Source organism: Electrona antarctica (assembly GCF_951216825.1).
Source record: "Electrona antarctica genome assembly, chromosome: 13".
NCBI lineage: Eukaryota > Metazoa > Chordata > Actinopteri > Myctophiformes > Myctophidae > Electrona > Electrona antarctica.
In genome coordinates, this window is record NC_136794.1 from 26,886,771 (window position 1) to 26,904,620 (window position 17,850).

General features: G+C 40.6%; 1 protein-coding gene across 1 annotated transcript; it reads right to left on the reverse strand.

Moving 5' to 3' along the window:
- Positions 1 to 3: 3 nt before the first annotated feature.
- Positions 4 to 17,762, reverse strand: ccdc93 (CCC complex scaffolding subunit CCDC93). Its single transcript, XM_079518315.1, has 23 exons — positions 17,625 to 17,762; positions 16,495 to 16,608; positions 15,737 to 15,831; positions 15,021 to 15,132; positions 14,447 to 14,545; positions 14,133 to 14,189; positions 13,915 to 14,015; positions 12,389 to 12,425; positions 10,833 to 10,931; positions 10,159 to 10,209; positions 9,541 to 9,627; positions 9,036 to 9,152; positions 8,855 to 8,917; positions 7,951 to 8,024; positions 7,749 to 7,830; positions 6,469 to 6,543; positions 6,287 to 6,358; positions 6,082 to 6,190; positions 4,750 to 4,832; positions 4,326 to 4,363; positions 2,810 to 2,894; positions 2,383 to 2,496; positions 4 to 1,107 (listed from the first exon to the last, which is right to left on the reverse strand). Exons 1-23 carry the CDS (start codon positions 17,706 to 17,708, stop codon positions 1,051 to 1,053), a joined length of 1,905 nt encoding a protein of 634 aa, XP_079374441.1. The 5' UTR covers positions 17,709 to 17,762; the 3' UTR covers positions 4 to 1,050.
- Between the last annotated feature and the right edge of the window lie 88 nt (positions 17,763 to 17,850).

The window sequence follows — 17,850 nt, forward strand, 5'->3', positions numbered from 1 at the left end:
AACTCATTCTTAGGGATTATTTTTTATTCGTTGAGTCATAAACGGTGACAGGGTAAAATGCAAGACATTAAAATTGACACTTCATATGAAAGGTTATATTGTTTGCATTGAGACGTTGTAAATATGAAGTGCTGAATGTATCGGAATGACTTTAAAAAAGCCAACATTAGTCGATTAGTTAGTTTGTAATGTTTGATATACTTGCATACGTTTTTGTATTTGGAACAGGGACTCAACAACTACCAAAGTAGATCAGTGGTTTTCAACCATTTTCATATCAAGGGAAGGCCCATTATTTATTCTGCATTTGAGCCACGGACCACCATGTGATGACATTTAGCCTCTCAGAATCAAAACTTTGAATATTGTTGAATAACATTTTGTCCACAATTTCATGCTGCATTGATGTTGGTACCATTAGGAGAAACGATCAAATTAACAATTCTTCTACATTCTGAAATTGTGTAGATGATTAATTGTGTAAATTAACTGATGCAGATTTTTTTATACCAATAATTCTAATAATTTTCTCTCTCAAGAGTTAAATATCTAATATTTGGTTGGATCTCCATTTGGTTACCAACTTTCCATCACCACCTGGAATCATTTCAAGGACCACTGGTGGTCCACGGACCATTGGTTGAAAACCAGATGGATTCCAGATATTCAGTAGGTTCCTAGTTCCTATAGGCCCCATGCAGGGTTTTAGCAAACTGTGGCACTTGCCAAGGCTGTTCACGGCACACAATCTCACCATATTGAAAATGTAAAGTAAATTATTTCTAGCTGGTGACAAGACAACAGATTATGGCACACATGTGAATGGCACATCAGTAAGTAAAAAATAAAATCCCATAAGACATTCTCTGGGGTCTGAGTAACGTTGACACAAAATGCACATTACATGGACACAATAAACCAATGGAAAACAATCTCTGCTCAACTGGAGCTCACAGAGAACACATGGTTCAATTACACTTAATGAAACAGAGTTAAGTCCAATATACAGTACAGAGTGCATACTATTTCTAAGAACCAGTAGTCTCTGGGCTACGAGGCACCTTTAGTCCGGAGCTTGGAGAGCAACATCTCATTCTTCCGGCACTCCTGTTGACGAGAGAGTGAATTACATGATGGAAAAAGATTGTTGCCAGTCAGGGATTCCAACAAAATTAGCCCTTCGCCAAGTCCCCCCCCAACCCGTCCTTGTCCAATAGGCACGTTATCAGCGGTTACTAAGAGAGGAGTTATGGCACGCTTTCCTTCTCACCATTTGAAATGCATGTAAAATGACGGTATTTCTCCATATAAATGATCGATCATTTCAGTAGCAAAACAGCTTCAAAATGTCTTCTAAATCTAGTCAACCAGGCCTGCAGTAGGCTATGCACTGGACAAATGTGCATGACATTATGTCAATAAATACGAGGAAATGTTAGAGGGAGAAACTATCCAACTCAATCAACTTACGCCTGTCCGACAGGAGTTTTTATACAAAGCACGGACTACGGTGATTAGTATTACCACTCACCCACCCAGGTGACGGCAATACTGCAATACTGCAGCCTACCTATATGGATAAATACCGTCATTTTACATGCATCTCAATGGGTGAGAAGGACTCCTCTCTAACTAACTCCTCTCTTAGTAACCGTTGTTAACATGCCTATGTCTTCATCATGCATTGCTTGCACTGTACAGTTATTTCTTCTCATGTACTTATCCAAATGATGCTTGGTTCTCCCATCATACTCATTACTATTTATTATTCTGTATACATTACTGTACATTTTTCTGTATTTATTCTCTCATTTACTGTATTGCACTTCTGGCTAGACGCCACTCTTCATTTCATTGTCCAAGTATTTGTATACTATGTGCAGTGACAATAAATTTAATCTAATCTAATCTATTGGACAAGGACGGGTTGGGGAGGGACTTAGTGAAGGGCTAATTAACCACAGGAACCCTGGTGCCCCTTATAGGCAAGCATTCAGCAAACACACACGCAAACATTTGGCAAAAATAGCAGATTTACACTCTCACATGCACTTAATTCTGAGTTTTGAATAGTCATTGAATTGTTTTATTTCATCCACTCGGTTGATGCAGCCTGACCTATAACTGCAGCGTTGCTACAGCTGTACTGTAAGTGCATGTGACAATAAAGCCACATTTATACGTAGTGGTGTAACGAGTTGCACACTTATAGAATGGCTTTTGGCATAGAACACCTTGTACCCTTGAAACATGGGGTTCTACAGCTGCGATTCCCAATCAGGCCCACCCATCTGTTAAGTGGTCATATGGGTGGGCCGCAAATGCTTTCGAGATTTCCCAGGTTATGTTGGGAACTGCTGCTTTACGTCCAGGTTTTCTCACCTCTTTGAAGTCCTTGACAGTTTTGAAGTAGAGTCTTTGTTTATCCAGCAGCTCCAGGTAGTCGTCATTGAGCTGGTCTCTCCTCATCTTATTCTCCTGCTTTTTCTTCTCCATCTAAGAAGAACCACAACCAACAAAAAACAAGCTATTTCTACATAGCAATAGTGGGTACATTTAAATACAGGCAGGCATATATGGATAACAATGGAAACAAGCCCTTCGGGACTTTTTGTGTGGTATCCTTTTACAATAGCTTTTTTACTGTACTTCATGTACTGCTAATTTGTTAATAATGAGACTTTGCTTAAAAATATATATATATATATATATATAAAATGAATTGAGAAATTTAATTAATTTATATGAAAGCACCATGGATTAGAGTTAGACCAACAGGTAACCTGTAAAGAGTGAATGTGATAGGAACCTTAATGCGGCTCTGTTTGATGCCTTCCACAATCTGTTCCATCTGCCTGAGGAACTGCTCCCTGGCTCCTGCAGATGCCATGGCTCTAGAAACAGACAGTTCATGCGGTTAGAGTTTTACAGCAGTGGTTCTCAAACATTTTCATGTCAAGGACCCCTAAATCGACATTTATTAGCCCCCCCATTTGAAAATATATGCCAGGGACCCACATAAGAGAAGATTTTTGTTACGGTTCTAGCCGTGATTCCCAATTTACATCGTAAAATCAATGTTAATTTAACTCTGAGAGTGTACAAATGGAACCAAATGGACCCATTAAGGGTCCATTTGGTTCCTAACTATCATCCAATCCAACTTTATTTATAGAGCACATTTAAAAACAAAAGAGTTGACCAAAGTGCTTTACATAACATAACAAACACAAATAAAAGTGCACAAAATCGCCAAGATAAAAAACATAGTATAGAGATACAAATATACAACAAGGTGTAAAAAACAGTAAAACAAAAAAGAACTCACTCTGGGTTAAAAGCTTGTGAATAAAAGTGTTTTAAAAATAGAGATAGAGGGGGGCAGTTTTACAGAGAGGGGGATTCATTCCAGAGGGGGCAGCCACAGAAAAGGCTCGACCACCCCCGCGCTTGTCAGAAGACGTGCTGCAGCACTTTTCAATAATTGCAGTCTCTGAATGCAGCCATGGCTAGCCCCAATATAAAGTGCATTACAGTAATCCAGGCGGGTAGTGATAAAAGGATGTATAACTTTTTCAAAATCTACAAAAGATAAAGGCTCATTTAGCTGGGGACCCCTGGAACTCCCTCAAGGACCCCACTTTGGGAACAGTGGTTTTACATTATGTTGTTTGGAAAGATTTACCCTTATGTAAAAGCCTTCATTTGTCTGTGCCAACCCAATCAGAGAACCCATCTTCAAAAAATAAAAGTTAGAACAGCACCCTCTTTTCCGAGTCTGTCTCGACTCGAGACTAGTGCTAACCAAGTAACTATATCACTGGGTAGATTTACATAGACCACAATGCCTTGCAGCTCTCCACTGTAATGCTTGTCAGAAATACTGTCTGTAGCTGAATCACGTCATGTTGTTTATTCATTCAAAAGTACGCACAAACTACTTCAATTACTAGACATGTTCCTAGTTCCTAGTCCTATGTGACAAATGGATGCAGTCTCACAATTTTGTCCTTTCCCTCCTCCGAACATAGCCAATTGTGTTTGTATAGAATAGATGCTCGGCAAGCCTGAAGCAATGTAGTGGATTCAAGCCCCTTGACAGTGGTAATCAGGTATTTTACCCCTGTGCCACCCAAGCACCATTTACAATGTATTCTTCATGTAACGCAAAACCGGATTCTGCTGTGGAGGCATTATTGTCAATGTAAAAACACGGAATACTACAGTATATGGATAAGCATTTTCCCATAAGGACCTCTCTACCATAGTTCAAGGCAAGGCAGTGCTCTTCCTCTGTGCTTCAAATTTGTAAAAAACATACTCACTGTTGGAAGTTGTCATGGATAGAATTCAGCAAATTCACCTACAGGAACAAAGTCAGATTAAATTAACATGTGAGTGTGCAGATCAGGTATAATATATTTGTCCTATCTAAGATTTTAGTAATTAAAAGGGCAACTTTTGGTTCTGTCCCAATAAATACATGGTAAATGGTAGATTTACAATGAGTACTACACTCACACACACCTGCTCATCAGGAGCGGTTAGCGGTTCAGTGTCTTTGTCGAGGACACTTACATGCAGCCTGAGGACGATCAAGCCGGGAACCTTCCGGTTCGAAGACCTAGCTTTACAGTACCTCTCTACCTTTACAGTACCTCCATCTCCTGAGCTAGTAACAACCCAGGGCGCACTTTCAATAGATGTTTTCTTAAGTGAGATTAAGTGGTTATTGCCTAAATGACCTACCTCCTTCTCCAGATACACTTTCTTGTCATCCAACGTGTTGTACAAAGTGAAGAACTGCTTGGTCTCTTTATGTGTTGCTGAAACTGAGACACAGGTGACAAAAACAAACCACAGCATTAACAGAGCTGTCAATGTTTACTTCATCTCTCAAGACAGATTCTCGAGCTCCGCAACTACTGTTAAAACATGTAGTTTGTTGTTAGTAGGAATGAAAACAAGCTTCAAACAAGCTTTATTACGTTGTTGCCCGTTTTGGACATGCAACAGTTTAGGGATCGACCGATATGGGTTTTTCATGGACGATACCGATTAGTAGTGATCAAAGAGACCGATAGCTGATCTTAAAAAAACAATATTAATTAATTTAAAATATTATTTCTTTAATTGTCAAAATGTACAGTACAGGGGGGGGGGGGGCATATAAGAGCAGGGAGCTCCTACTTCAAAAAAATGTAACTGAAATCTTTAAAATAATGAACAAAATAATATACCCTCAAATGTTTTGTTCTATAAAATTCAACATTATTAGCTCCCACTTAGCAGTATTTCTTATAAATGTCATATATATAAATAAAATATGACAAAACAGTTCCCCAAAGCTTTATTTTCCCTGTAAAAATAATAATGAAAATAAATAATAACAAACTAACTAATCAAGCTGGTCTGTTCAATTCAACAGCACCTGACCAGGTTGTAAAGCACAGTTGTCCCACCCTGGCACCAATAACAGTATATTATATATTATTGCGAACGCAGTGAGCATTTACTATGAGACCCAGCAGATCATGTCTGTGTGTGTGTGTGTCACGCTGTAACACCACCCGCCCACCACCAGAGGGCGCAGCTGTATCACACACAAAAACACACACACACACACACATGCACGCACACACACACGCACGCACGCACGCACACACAAAACTTAACTTAAAAAAAACTTAACTTAAAAAAAAACTTAACTTAAAAAAAAAAACTTAAAAAAGAAAAACTTTAAAAGGAAAAACTTAAAAAAAACTTAACTTAAAAAAAAACTTAACTTAAAAAAAAACTTAACTTAAAAAAAAATCTTAAAAAACACAAAAAAAAGAGAACTTAAAAAAAACCTTAAAAAATTACGTAATTTATTCTAATTGTTTTTGCAATTTACGAGCTGCGTTCGATTCCCGCGTTCGCGCGTCTTACTTGTTATCATGCCAGTGGACTACTCCCATTCAACAGCACCAGTTTCAGAGAGGAGCACATACACCAAACTTATGCCTTGTTGCATAGAGGAAAAAAATCTGCTTTATGTGTCCCTCCCCGAAAGCCGTTGTTGGGGGCAGAGAGACCCACCTTGTCCGTACAGCTCAATGAACCTCTTCTGATACTGGGTAAGCTCAGCCCGGCTGGGAACCTCGTCGATCTTCCTCTGTAGGATGGCGATCTCGCGATTCCTCCGAGCCTGACAGAGAACACAACACAGTGTCAGAGTTGAGGGTTCCCAATACCTTCCCATCCCATTGAAACCGCTATATATATATATCTGCTATATATTGACCATGAGCAGTCGTATCTTCTGTAGCTTTTCTCTGTCCGTATTGTACTGTTTATCGATCAGCTGGATCCTCTCCTAAGAGAAGACAGAGGAAAGAGGGGTCAAAATATATATAAAAAAAAGATCAGACCCAGATTCAATATTATTTTGATGCACTTAAAGTAGTGTGTTGGTGAGATAGGAACCTTCTCTTCCTCAGTGTCATCTCCTGAAGCTGTCTTCAGGTCTGTTATGTTTTGCTGCAGGCGAGACATCTCCTCCTGGGCACGTTAAACACACCAGTTAGACCAGTCACGGTGGCCCCAGACCAGTGGTGGAAAAAGTACTCAACTGTTTTATCAATATGGCGATGTAGAAGTACTCCATTACAAGTAAACGGCTGGAATGTACTTGAGTAAAAGTACAAAAGTGTTGGCATCAAAACTCATGAAAATGTCCCATTTCAAGTTTTCAGATGTATAACAATATTTTGAAAATAGAAGATCTACAAGCTCACAATGCCTTGCATCGTGACGCATTGTTAGCTTGACTTGTAGATCAGCTATTTTCAAAGGCTGAAATGTATACAGGGCTGAAGTGGTTGCAGGTTTTGTAATAATAATCTAAATATTAACTAGTCACTAAAGTTTTAAAATAATTGTAGTGGTGTAAAAGTACAATATTTATTTTAAGATGTAGTGGAGTACAATTTAAAGTATTGGAAATTGGAAATACTCAAGTAAAGTACAAATACCTCAAACTTGTACTTAAGTACAGTACTTAGTTTACTTTCCACCACCGCAGTTCTGGACAAATGCCATATAAGAGCACTCCCTTGCTTTATAGTATCACCCTCCCTTGGACTCGAAATAAAATTAGCTCACCCTCCCTCTGACTAAAATTTAAAAGACATGGTCCTCCCCTATTTTCCTCCAGGGCCCCCTTTTCTAAATTTCGACTGGTCCCTAACGATTTGCGGGATTTTTGGAGTAATAACAAAAAATGTGTTTTACAAAAGTCGGCCTCCTGGTGGCGCTAGAAAAGGCAGATGTGAAAAATGCAGGAGTGTGCATGCAACTTTTCACGCAGATCGGTGCAGTTATAGATAAAAATGGTGAAAAGCTGCCTCATGGTGGTGCTATAACAGGCTGTTCTGGAAAATTTGGGGCAGAGGTTCATCGTTGGCATCTAGGGAGTGTGTGTGCAAAGTTTGGCATCGACCTGGTTAACGGTGCCAGAGATTAGCTGTTAACGGATGGACGGACGGACAGACACATACACACGGACGGAGGGCAAAACATACACTCTCCCAATGCCTTCGGCCTGGTGGAGACAATGATGGGTAAATAACCAGAGCAACAGAGTAATACAACCACACTCTACTCTAAGTCTAAAGTGTGTACTGTAGTAATACCACAAATACTCATTCTCCATGCATAATAAAAGTATAGATACTAGTCTACAGTGTGTGATAAAAGATACTCACTCTACAGTGGGTACGGAATTGCTGCTCTTGATGTTTCAGGTTCTCATTCATAGCGACCAGAGCTTTGAGCTTCTCCAACATACTGTAGTTAACAACATACAACAACATCATCATCAGCATCATGCTAGTCAATCTTTAAGATATATTTTTTTTTAACTTGGCCGCTGGGAAGAGGGGTGCTCCAGTGTCGGTGTGTCCTTACCTACTGTCAACCTGTCCCTCTACCTCTTCCAGAGACCTCAGCTCTTTTTCCAGCCTCTCTGTTTGTTCTGTGGCCTGTAGAGAGAAACAAAAGATCAAACATTTCAACCCCGCTCAGAGATCAGAATGGAACAGAACCCTCATTAGTATCATTAACACTGACTCTGTTTGACCAGAATGGAACAGAGCCTTCATTAGTATCATCGGTAACACATGTGAAAGAAGTACGGAAGAGCATAGGCATATAAAGGTAGACGCCTCTTTCGGCTCTGGGGCGAGTGTCAAAATTGAAGGTACAATTTTCCCAAGATTCCTTGCGAAGCATAGCGGCAGCATGAGTGGAAGTAATGGAAGTCCCGGAAAAGACACGCTGTGATTGGCCAGTAGTCAGTTGAGTGACAGCGAGAGACATGGAGGAGTCGCATGAGTGACGTCACTTGGGCAGCGACGCAGCGTGCCTTCAGCTCTACCCTATCGCACTTCCGCTTCACTTCCTGCCGTCAATGGAGACACGTCGCTCCAATAAACTGCAGCGGCCAGTGAGGCATCTATATTTTTGAGGGCCCCTCCTATATACAGGTTTAATGTTTGTTTTTAGTTCAATGTTTGTTTTAAAAACGCCATTGACAATGAAGGGAAAATGTACGCCATCTTGTCCCCAACACAAACATTAAATGTCATTAACAATAAAGAGAATTTAATGTTTGTTTTGTCACCGTTTGTTTTACATCACCATTACATCACCTAATCAACATGAGTTAGACTTTAATATATTAGCGCCCCTCACTTCACACAGGTGTGATTTTTAATATCTATGGGGAAGAGGCCCAAATTCTTTCCAAAATGGTGTGTGTGCATACTGCATATAGCCCATCTTCGGAGCTGGATCCAGAACCAAGTCTTACCTCTGTCAGCCTCATCTTGGCCTCCTCACATCCAGTCTTCGCCTCCTCATGCTTGGCTTGTAGCTAAAAACACAGAAAAACAAAATGGTACTGTAATACTGCGGTAGAATACACAGTTATCTTATTTTGCACATTAAACACTTTCTGCATTTAAGTGCTTCAAGTGGAGTGTAGCCCTGACCTCCTGAAGCTGTGTGGTTTTCTGTTGGATCTGTTTGTTGAGCGAGGCCACGGTGCGGCGGTGTTGCTGGAGAGGACCGTACCTCTCTGGACGATCCTCTGATGACAGCTCAGACTGCTGGAAGACAGGAAGACAGGCAGTAGTGAAAAAAGTGCTCAAATGTTTTAAAACATTTATAGCAGATCTACAAGCTCACAATGCGTTGCGACGCATTTCACAAACGAAGTACAACTAAGTACTGTTACTTAAGTAAATGTACTTAGTTACTTTACACCACTGCAAAAAAGTAAACTACACAAGCACATTTTAACCACATTGGGCGGTCTACTCTTGAGGAGTAAACGGGTGATGTACTTAGTTTACACTTACAATTGCAAGATTTACAAGCTCACTTACAATACCAGATTTACAAGCTCACAACATGCCACACTGACACGTTGAGTGCCATGTGCGAGCTAGTATCTACTGGTGTTATTGTTGTTTGAATTGTATGTTTGAAGCCAACCTTCTCAGCGTACTCCGAGGCCATCTGTTTGATCTCTTCAGACTGCAATCCCACTATCTGACCCACTGCACTGGCCGTCAGCCTTCCCTGGAAGGAGGGAAATTATTGTCATTATTTTCTATGTAATTTTATTTAGGAAAAGAGTATGTTTTCTGGAAGGGCAATAGACTGTTTCTGGCAGGTTCCGTTTAAATGGTGTTGGTGTGCCAGTGGAACGGAAAGGTGTGTTACGTCACGTGCATTAATAGTATCAGAAACCAACTGGGATTGACAACCTGTATGGACCCAATAGTTTACAGTTCATCTACTTGGAGTCATTTATTATTCCCTTGTTTACAAAAAAACAAATGAACAAAAACACAATCAAATAATAGATGCCCAGCCAATATACCATAGTAAACTATTATTATCATGATAGTTTACTACCGTTACTGTTCAGTTTAATCTATTTAAAAGAAAATTATCAAGAGATAGTTCCAGACTCTATAGCATTCAGGAGGTGTAGTTCCAGACTCTATATAGCATTCAGGAGGTGTAGTTCCAGACTATATAGCATTCAGGGATAACCCTCAATCGCTAAAAAGAAATGTCCAGCAGGAAATAAAAGATCCAGCCTACCTCTTCAGTTGCCATGGCAGACATGTTGGTCATCAGAGTTTTGATGCGTAACTGAGGGAGGAGCGACAACTAACGTCAGAGACACAATTTGAACTAAAACTCAACAAACTACAGTGTCTGCTGAATCTGAATGAATTCATATGGGTTTGTGGAACAGCAGTGGTTTTCAACCAGTGGTCTGGGGACCACCAGTGGTCCTTGAGGGGGTTCCAGGTGGTCCCCAGTTAAACTTAAATTACTGAATGAATGAGAGTTGTTAACCAAATGGACACTATAGATCATTGACAGTGTAACATGAAAACAAATGGGCCTGTATTGTTAAACATATGGATTACTTAAGTCTACACAATTAGAGCATGTAGAATAATTGTTATTTTGATCAACACCTGTTATCTCTCCTATGGATGGTACCACATCAATACAGCATGGAATTGTGGACAAATTCTTATCCAACAAAATTATCCAACAAAATATTCTAAGTTTTGGGTCTGAGAGGCTAAATGTCATCACATGGTGGTCCGTGGCTCAAATGCAGAATAAATAATGGGCCTTGATATGAAAATGGTTGAAAACCACTGATCTACTTTGGTAGTTGTTGAGTCCCTGCAATACGTATGCAAGTATATCAAACATTACAAACTAGCTAATCGACCACTGCTGTAGTGTGACCTTACCTCCTCTGCCGCCTGCAGGTCCTCCTCTTCCGACAGCTCTGTCATCCCCGGGGGCGGGGCCTGGGACCCCGCAGCCAATGACGCCTTACGCTCGTCCGTCTGAGGGAGGGAGAACAGGAAGAAGAAAGATGTATGGTATGTAAATACTAGAGCAGCTGGAGAAAAAGCTTAAATCAAATGAAACACATACACAGATGCTATATACACCGGTACCTATATGGGTGTGTGTGTGTGTGTGTGTGTGTGTGTGTGTGTGTGTGTGTGTCTCATTGGGATAGCATGTCTATTCTGATTTAGGGTTTAAGACCCCATAGTGGCAAAGTCATAGGGGTTTTATGTTTGTGGGATGTTTGAATTACACCATGATGAATGATTAACATAGGTCTGTAATAAAATGGAGCCAAATGTTCAACCTACTCTCCTCATATCATTTTAAAGGGCCACTTCACCCCTTTTGCAACCAGATCTTATTAGTGTGGTTGCCCTAACAGGGGAACCAGACTATTGTTATTGTAAATGAGTGATACTTTGGAACGCTACTTGTTCCACAATTTTGGTAGCACGGCAAGCACGCACTTGAGCCATATGTCAAATCGACCGAATTCATCGGGAATCGTGTGCTTGTATTTTGCTAAGAGATGTATAGTTTAATTGATATTAATTAATTAGTTCTCCATAGTTATAATGGGAAGATTAATTAAGGCTCCAATTCAAGTATTTTCTCCCTTGGAGACCGTAAGCGCCATATCTACAAGACTTGAGGTGGAGGTTCATAATAATTATGAAAATTAATTGAAAAGGAATTACATCAGTCGGCATCATGGTGGCGCTATAACAGCCCACTTTGTGGTTTTCCCTATAACTCTTGAACCGTAAGTCGTAAAATCAAAATACATTTTCCCATGGATTCCTTGGGTCATGACGCATCTCCCCATATAGGCCACACCCATTTCCGTCAGGAAAGAATTTCCTCCAAATTTGAATTTTCTTAAAAACACAGTTTTTGCTCCTCATCCTACAGATTTTGTCCAAATCTCACAAAAACCAGGACACATGATCTCCGGACTTATCCGATTAAAAAACCACTGGCAGAATTTTGTAAGCGCCTATGTAAGCGATTGCGGCAACCACACAACGAAAATTGCGACTTTTCTAGTTTTAATTATGTTTGGGAGACAAGAAACACTTTCCTGGGGTTTTTATGTGGTTAATATGTGTTTTTAGATATTTGTTGTCTCAGTAAGACAGCCCTCCCGAGTGCACCAAAGCATTATAGTAATCCAGCAATCCAGTCAAACCCTAGTCAATCACACAGACTACATTATTTCTCTGGCCATAGAGTGCAATTTTTTTAATTGTGCTACTGTTATCTACTACAAATACAATTTCTTCTTTCAGCTGTGAAATGTCCCTTTAAGTTCATTTTAATATATTTTGTTTGATAGAGTAGAAAGACAGAAACGGCGGGAGAGAGGGGTATGACGTGTAGCAAAGAGCCTTGGGTCAGCTGCGGGAAGGACTTTATACCCGTATCATGCAGGTTAGAAGATACCTACTTTGTCTTGTTTTGACTGCTTGCTGAATCCATAGCGTCTGTAGAGAGAAAGTAAATCAGTAAGGAGAAGTTATAAGGGAACTATCAAGCATTAGGTTCAACCGAAACCCAAAATGAACATGCCACAACAGACCTTCATCACATAAAGTAATTACCAAACACAAGACAGACATTTCCTGTTGTTCATCCTGGGGAATTTCTAAACATCGGCATCCAAGTAACCTCATTAAGTGACCAACATAATGCAAAAGGTGAAACGGCAGCATCAAAGCAGCACTGCACTATTAGATAACTGGTTCTCAAAGTGGGGGACCACTCTGGGGACCGTCGGGTATCCCTGAGGGGGTTCCAGGGGGTCCCCAGCAAAAGCCCCCATTTATTTTTCAGCAATTAAAAAACAACCTTGCATCATGAGCTTATAGACGGGGTGTTTTCTAAAAATCCTTTTAAATAGAGGTCCGTGGCCAAATACATTTTGGGTGTTTTGACATGAAAATGTTTGAGAACCACTGATGTAGGTTATACAGTGTAAATGTCATGCATACGGTCAGTATGTGAGCAGCTTGCATTCTCCAACCAGCATGTTCAACCACAAACACATACACGTGAGTGGAAAAACATCATCAGCTCTTATACTTACAGCAGGTAATCTGACATTCTATTACAAAGAGGTGGAGAGTGAGGATGAGAGAATGATATGTCAGAGGGATGGTTAAATAGAACATGAGAAGAATGATCTCACACACAGGGATTTTAGACTATGAAAACATGCAGCTGTTTGAGAAAGATCTGGGCAGTTTTTTGAACGGTGCTAATCATTCCAATGTGTGTGATTTTTTATTTAGACAAGAGAGAGACAGAAGAGTGAGAATATTGAGGAGGGGTGATCCTGACATTGGTACTTGGGCGAAATGTTTAACCAAGGTCATCGGGGTTCAAATAGAAAAACCAAAAGGACAAATTAATTAAATACAAAGAATAAATGAAAGGCAAATGAACCACTGATTGGTGGAGAAAGGAGAAGATGGGTGGGTGGATATATTCTATACAGAGCTGAGCTTGAGGGAATGGGAGTTGGAGGGAGGCAGAGAAAGAACTAGAAATGCACTCTGTCGACTTGCGCCTTGCACACAAGTAGGCCATGTACTACTTGTGCACAAGCAGAGCGCGCCATGAGGTGCGCTCACCACTGGCATAACCACTTCCTCTGGCCACTGGCATCACCGCTACCTCTGTAGTCTACTTTCTAAATAATGTCTATAACAACTGGTGTTCTAAATCCTTTAGACCCGTTATTGACCTTATACCAATCTTGAAAAGTACCTTGGTTACGTCACCGAGAATGGTGGTCCCTTATTGGCTGTTGATGGTGACGTAACCAAATGATGCTGGTCCCTGATTGGGCTACGGTCTTAAACAAGAGAGGACACTGACATACATACCCAGCCGATCGCAGTACTTGCGCGCTCTGCTTGCGCAAGTAATGACAGAGAAGCAGAACTAGAATAAGAATAAGTCCAGTCTCACCTTCCATATTCCAGTAACGTAGAGTGGACTCTGGACTCCTCGTCCACCAGTGCCCCTGCATCCACCTGTCTCTTGTACTTCCTCTGGGGCTTGTACACTTCCTGTAAATGGGATAGAACAACCAAAATCAATGAGACAGGCAACGCAGCTCAACAATATTTGCTACCTGCACACATTGTGCTTGCCTTGTGTAATAATGCAAGTGTACTTTAACTCACCGATATATCCAGAACAGCTTTCACAGCCTTGACTTTCCTCTGAAGAAAATCCTCATCCTAGAAGAAGAGGGTTTCATGAAATGTGTTCAAAGGAGAACTGCTGTTTGGTGGGTCAATCAAATAGCATCTCTGCTCTAACCATATACTTGCATGTTTATCAACTAGAGTTTCGGAAGATTTAATTTAGTTTGGAAAATAATAATAATAATTAAAAATTAATAAAAATAGGAAACAATAAATTAAACCATAAAAACGTGTCCACGATGCACAAATGGGCCCCGACCCAGTGTTTGGGAAACAGTGTGTAACAGTACCTCTGGGAAGCTGTGTGTCTTCTGGAACTGAGATATCGAGTATACTCTCACATAATCCCCCATCTCCTCTCTGGTTTCTATGGCCCTCTTCACGAGCCACTGGCAATAAACAACAACAACAATTAGATGAACCAAATGTGAGAGAACAGAAGTGGTTTAGATGAATTTCACTACATTTCCCAATAATTATATATTATTAAAGGAGCATTCAGTGATTTGAGTGATTTGGAGAACCACCCAGTCCGCCCCGGTAACAAAATGTGCACATGCACGCTCTACAGTGGGGGGAAGTGCAACAGGCCAACAGCATGTGCACCCCACTCGATCATGATTGGAGGAAGGCCCCTCTCATCCTGATTGGATGAAGGCTTTGCCACCCGCCACCAAAACTGAAACTAGGGTTTTTTGACCCCAGGGGCTCACTGGGGACAGGGAGGAACTCCTTATATGGTCAGCACACTCTATAGTAGGGAGGATTATCCAGAAAAAAAGAAAAAATAAGTGATATTTAGATTAAGTCAAATCACTGAATGCTCCTTTAAGTTTTCCATCATTTATAATCAAAAATACAGACCTGAATGACTGGGAATATGTGGATAAAATCCAGTCCTTGGATCTGATGAGGCTCCAGACGGTGAGGACACTTCATCTTTGGGAGAACCGAAACGATTTTCTCAGTGAGGGCTCTGCGATGACACAAAAATACAGCAATCAAAAATCTAACCCAGCATGCATTTCAATGCCAGGGATGAAAACAATGACTAGTAGATAAGGATGGGGTCGATTAATCGTAAATAGGATCAAAATTGATTATTAAAAAAACATACTGTATTTAAATGTTTTATTAATTTTATTTTTTGGGGACAGATTTTTTGAAAATGTACCCCTGGAGAAAATGTATTTACCCTGGTATAAAATGCCTTGTCCCTCCAACTGACTGAAGGGGAAACAATCAATGACCTTCCCCAAGTGATAAAGAAAAAAGATAAACCCTCCCTAGGGGTGTCTAGCAGCACCATCGTTGAGACGACTGAATAGACTAGTAGTAGTTTAGGGATAAGGGGTTTAGCATGGACGAAAATAGAGCCCTCTATCTCTGAGGGAGATCTGATTGAGTCAAATATTGAATTATACTTCATTTTGGACAATTTTACACATCCCTACTAGTACAATAGTAGATACAAGGTGATAGTTTGATACAAGGAAATCTCATGTTAAACATGACAAATTGCAATTTCTTGATGCATATTCGTAACCAGAGGTCACTGAAGAACCACAGTACAGGCCTACATTTTTTGTCCAATGGTTGAGTTTTCCTGGAACAGCAGGTCCACGTCAACATCAAAGTTACATGTCGTGATACACCAGGTCATCCCGCCAACCACCTGTGGCAAACACACAAATGTCGCAAGCCGAGTTAAGGTAGGATTCAGCATAGGGTTTGGGATCCTTTAGGATTTTAACGATTCCGGTTCCTTATTCTCTCTTAACGTTCTGATTCCTTAACTTGGTCATTAAGGTCTACAGAATGAAAGGCCTGCTCTGCCGAAAACATCGCGAAAAAAAGTTATGGCCATTTTTGTATACCACACCAATGACACCATAGACAACCAATATAAGGCAACATTTCATCATGCTTTAAGTAGCATGTGACAATTGTGACATGTGAAACTCTCCTGGTGTGTCAAACAAATGTTGCACGAAAAACACTCCTTGGCCTAAAAACGACCATAGCCGTCATCACAAATGTGATGAGGTCAGCACAAATGTGATGAGGTCAGCACAGATTTGGGCAAGTGGCTATGGCCAAATGTAGGCCAAGGAGTGTTTTTCGTGCAAAACTAATGCTTGGAATAGATTCAGAATCATGAAAATCCCCTAGTTTGACATGTCACAATTGTCACATGTTACTTAAAGCATGCGATTCCGGATCCCGACCCTAAATCAGCAGGAATATTTCATTTAACAACTCTTGCATTGACTATAGTCACCCAAGGTGGCACTTAATGAATTCAACCAATAAGGCAGTGCTTTTACTTAGTTCTTACCTTGTCAAAAGGGGACAGTCCTTTGATTCGAGCCCTGAAGTATCCAGCTGCAAGCAGCAGTTCCAGGATCTCTGCAAGCTTGACGCTCTGCTCTTCATCCTCCCGTGTCTCCACCTGAAAATAAAACCACATTGTAAACGGTAGCGTTTTAAAGGCCCTGAAGTACCATTTTGAGTTGTAGCATCTTGTTTCTGCGGAGGATAGACACAGATAAATACAACAGACATCATTTTTAAAAAAGCACACCCGTGTGAACTGAGTGGTGTAAGGTCTGACGTAATGAAATCACACCCGGGTGAACTGGGTGACTGTAGCAACCATGCTCATTTTATGGTACGAACAGACAGACAGAGATACAGACAGACACGTAAACTAACAAAGCCAGTCGTAGGAGTGGTTTACACCACTCAAAAAACATAGATAGGAAGGACACAAGTAAACACAATAAAAAAAATCACACTTGTGTGAAGTGAGGGGCTCTTAATATCATCATACATCACATTCCGTGCTCAGCCAATCAAATCATTTCCAGGGTACTCACAGACACACAAAGCTGGGCATCGGGAGGGCTAGCGCCCCTCAAATTAATAATAATGAAAATAAAAATACATAAATCCAATGGAATTTGTATTCTTGATTTAGGCTACTGTCTACACCCAGTTAAGCGATTCATACACAAAACAGTCCCATATGGACATGACAAATCTACAGTTATAACTTATATGCTGTGTCTAAATAGACATGTGATATATATGGATTTAAAATGGTAATACTATTTCTTCTCAATCCTTGGTGGTTGGGTTGCTGCTTTACGAATTTGTCGCCAGTGATTCCTTAAGAAATCCGTGCCTCGTCTCTTGCCTACGACTGACAATGTCATTTCAAACAAAGCTACGGTTAATAATAGTTTGATTGGTGTACTTGCACCCGTCAAACACACAGGTAGCAGGCATTAATTTTACAGGAACAGAAAATGCTTTTCAGGGTTGACATGTCATGGGATGGGACAGAGGCAGAGCAGAGGTTTGTTTACACTGACTGACAGCCACCCATCGCTGCCTGTTTCTACAGCGATGGTAGTAAATGTCACGTATCGCCATGGTTATAAATAACATAAGTACTTATTTGACCTGAATGAGGTTGCCTTCTTGATCATACTGAGCTCCGATTTTGGACCCTGTTCTCACTCTCTGGAAAACAGACGTGGCGGCCATGTTGGATTCATGCGGGGTGCGTGTGGGTCACGTGACCAAAGCATTGTGACCATGAGCACGTGACGTGTGACAGGCGACATCCTCTCATCATAAAGAATAATAATCTGATGTGTGATCAATCTACAAATGGTCACACAGTCAC

Coding starts and splice junctions, on each gene's coding strand:
- ccdc93 (XM_079518315.1), bottom strand. CDS start 17,708: ATGGCCGCCACGTCTGTTTTCCAGAGAGTGAGAACAGGGTCCAAAATC. Junction 15,832..16,494: donor GACTGTCCCCTTTTGACAAG/GTAAGAACTAAG, acceptor TGTTTGCCACAG/GTGGTTGGCGGGATGACCTG. Junction 7,831..7,950: donor GAGGGACAGGTTGACAGTAG/GTAAGGACACAC, acceptor TGTTAACTACAG/TATGTTGGAGAAGCTCAAAG.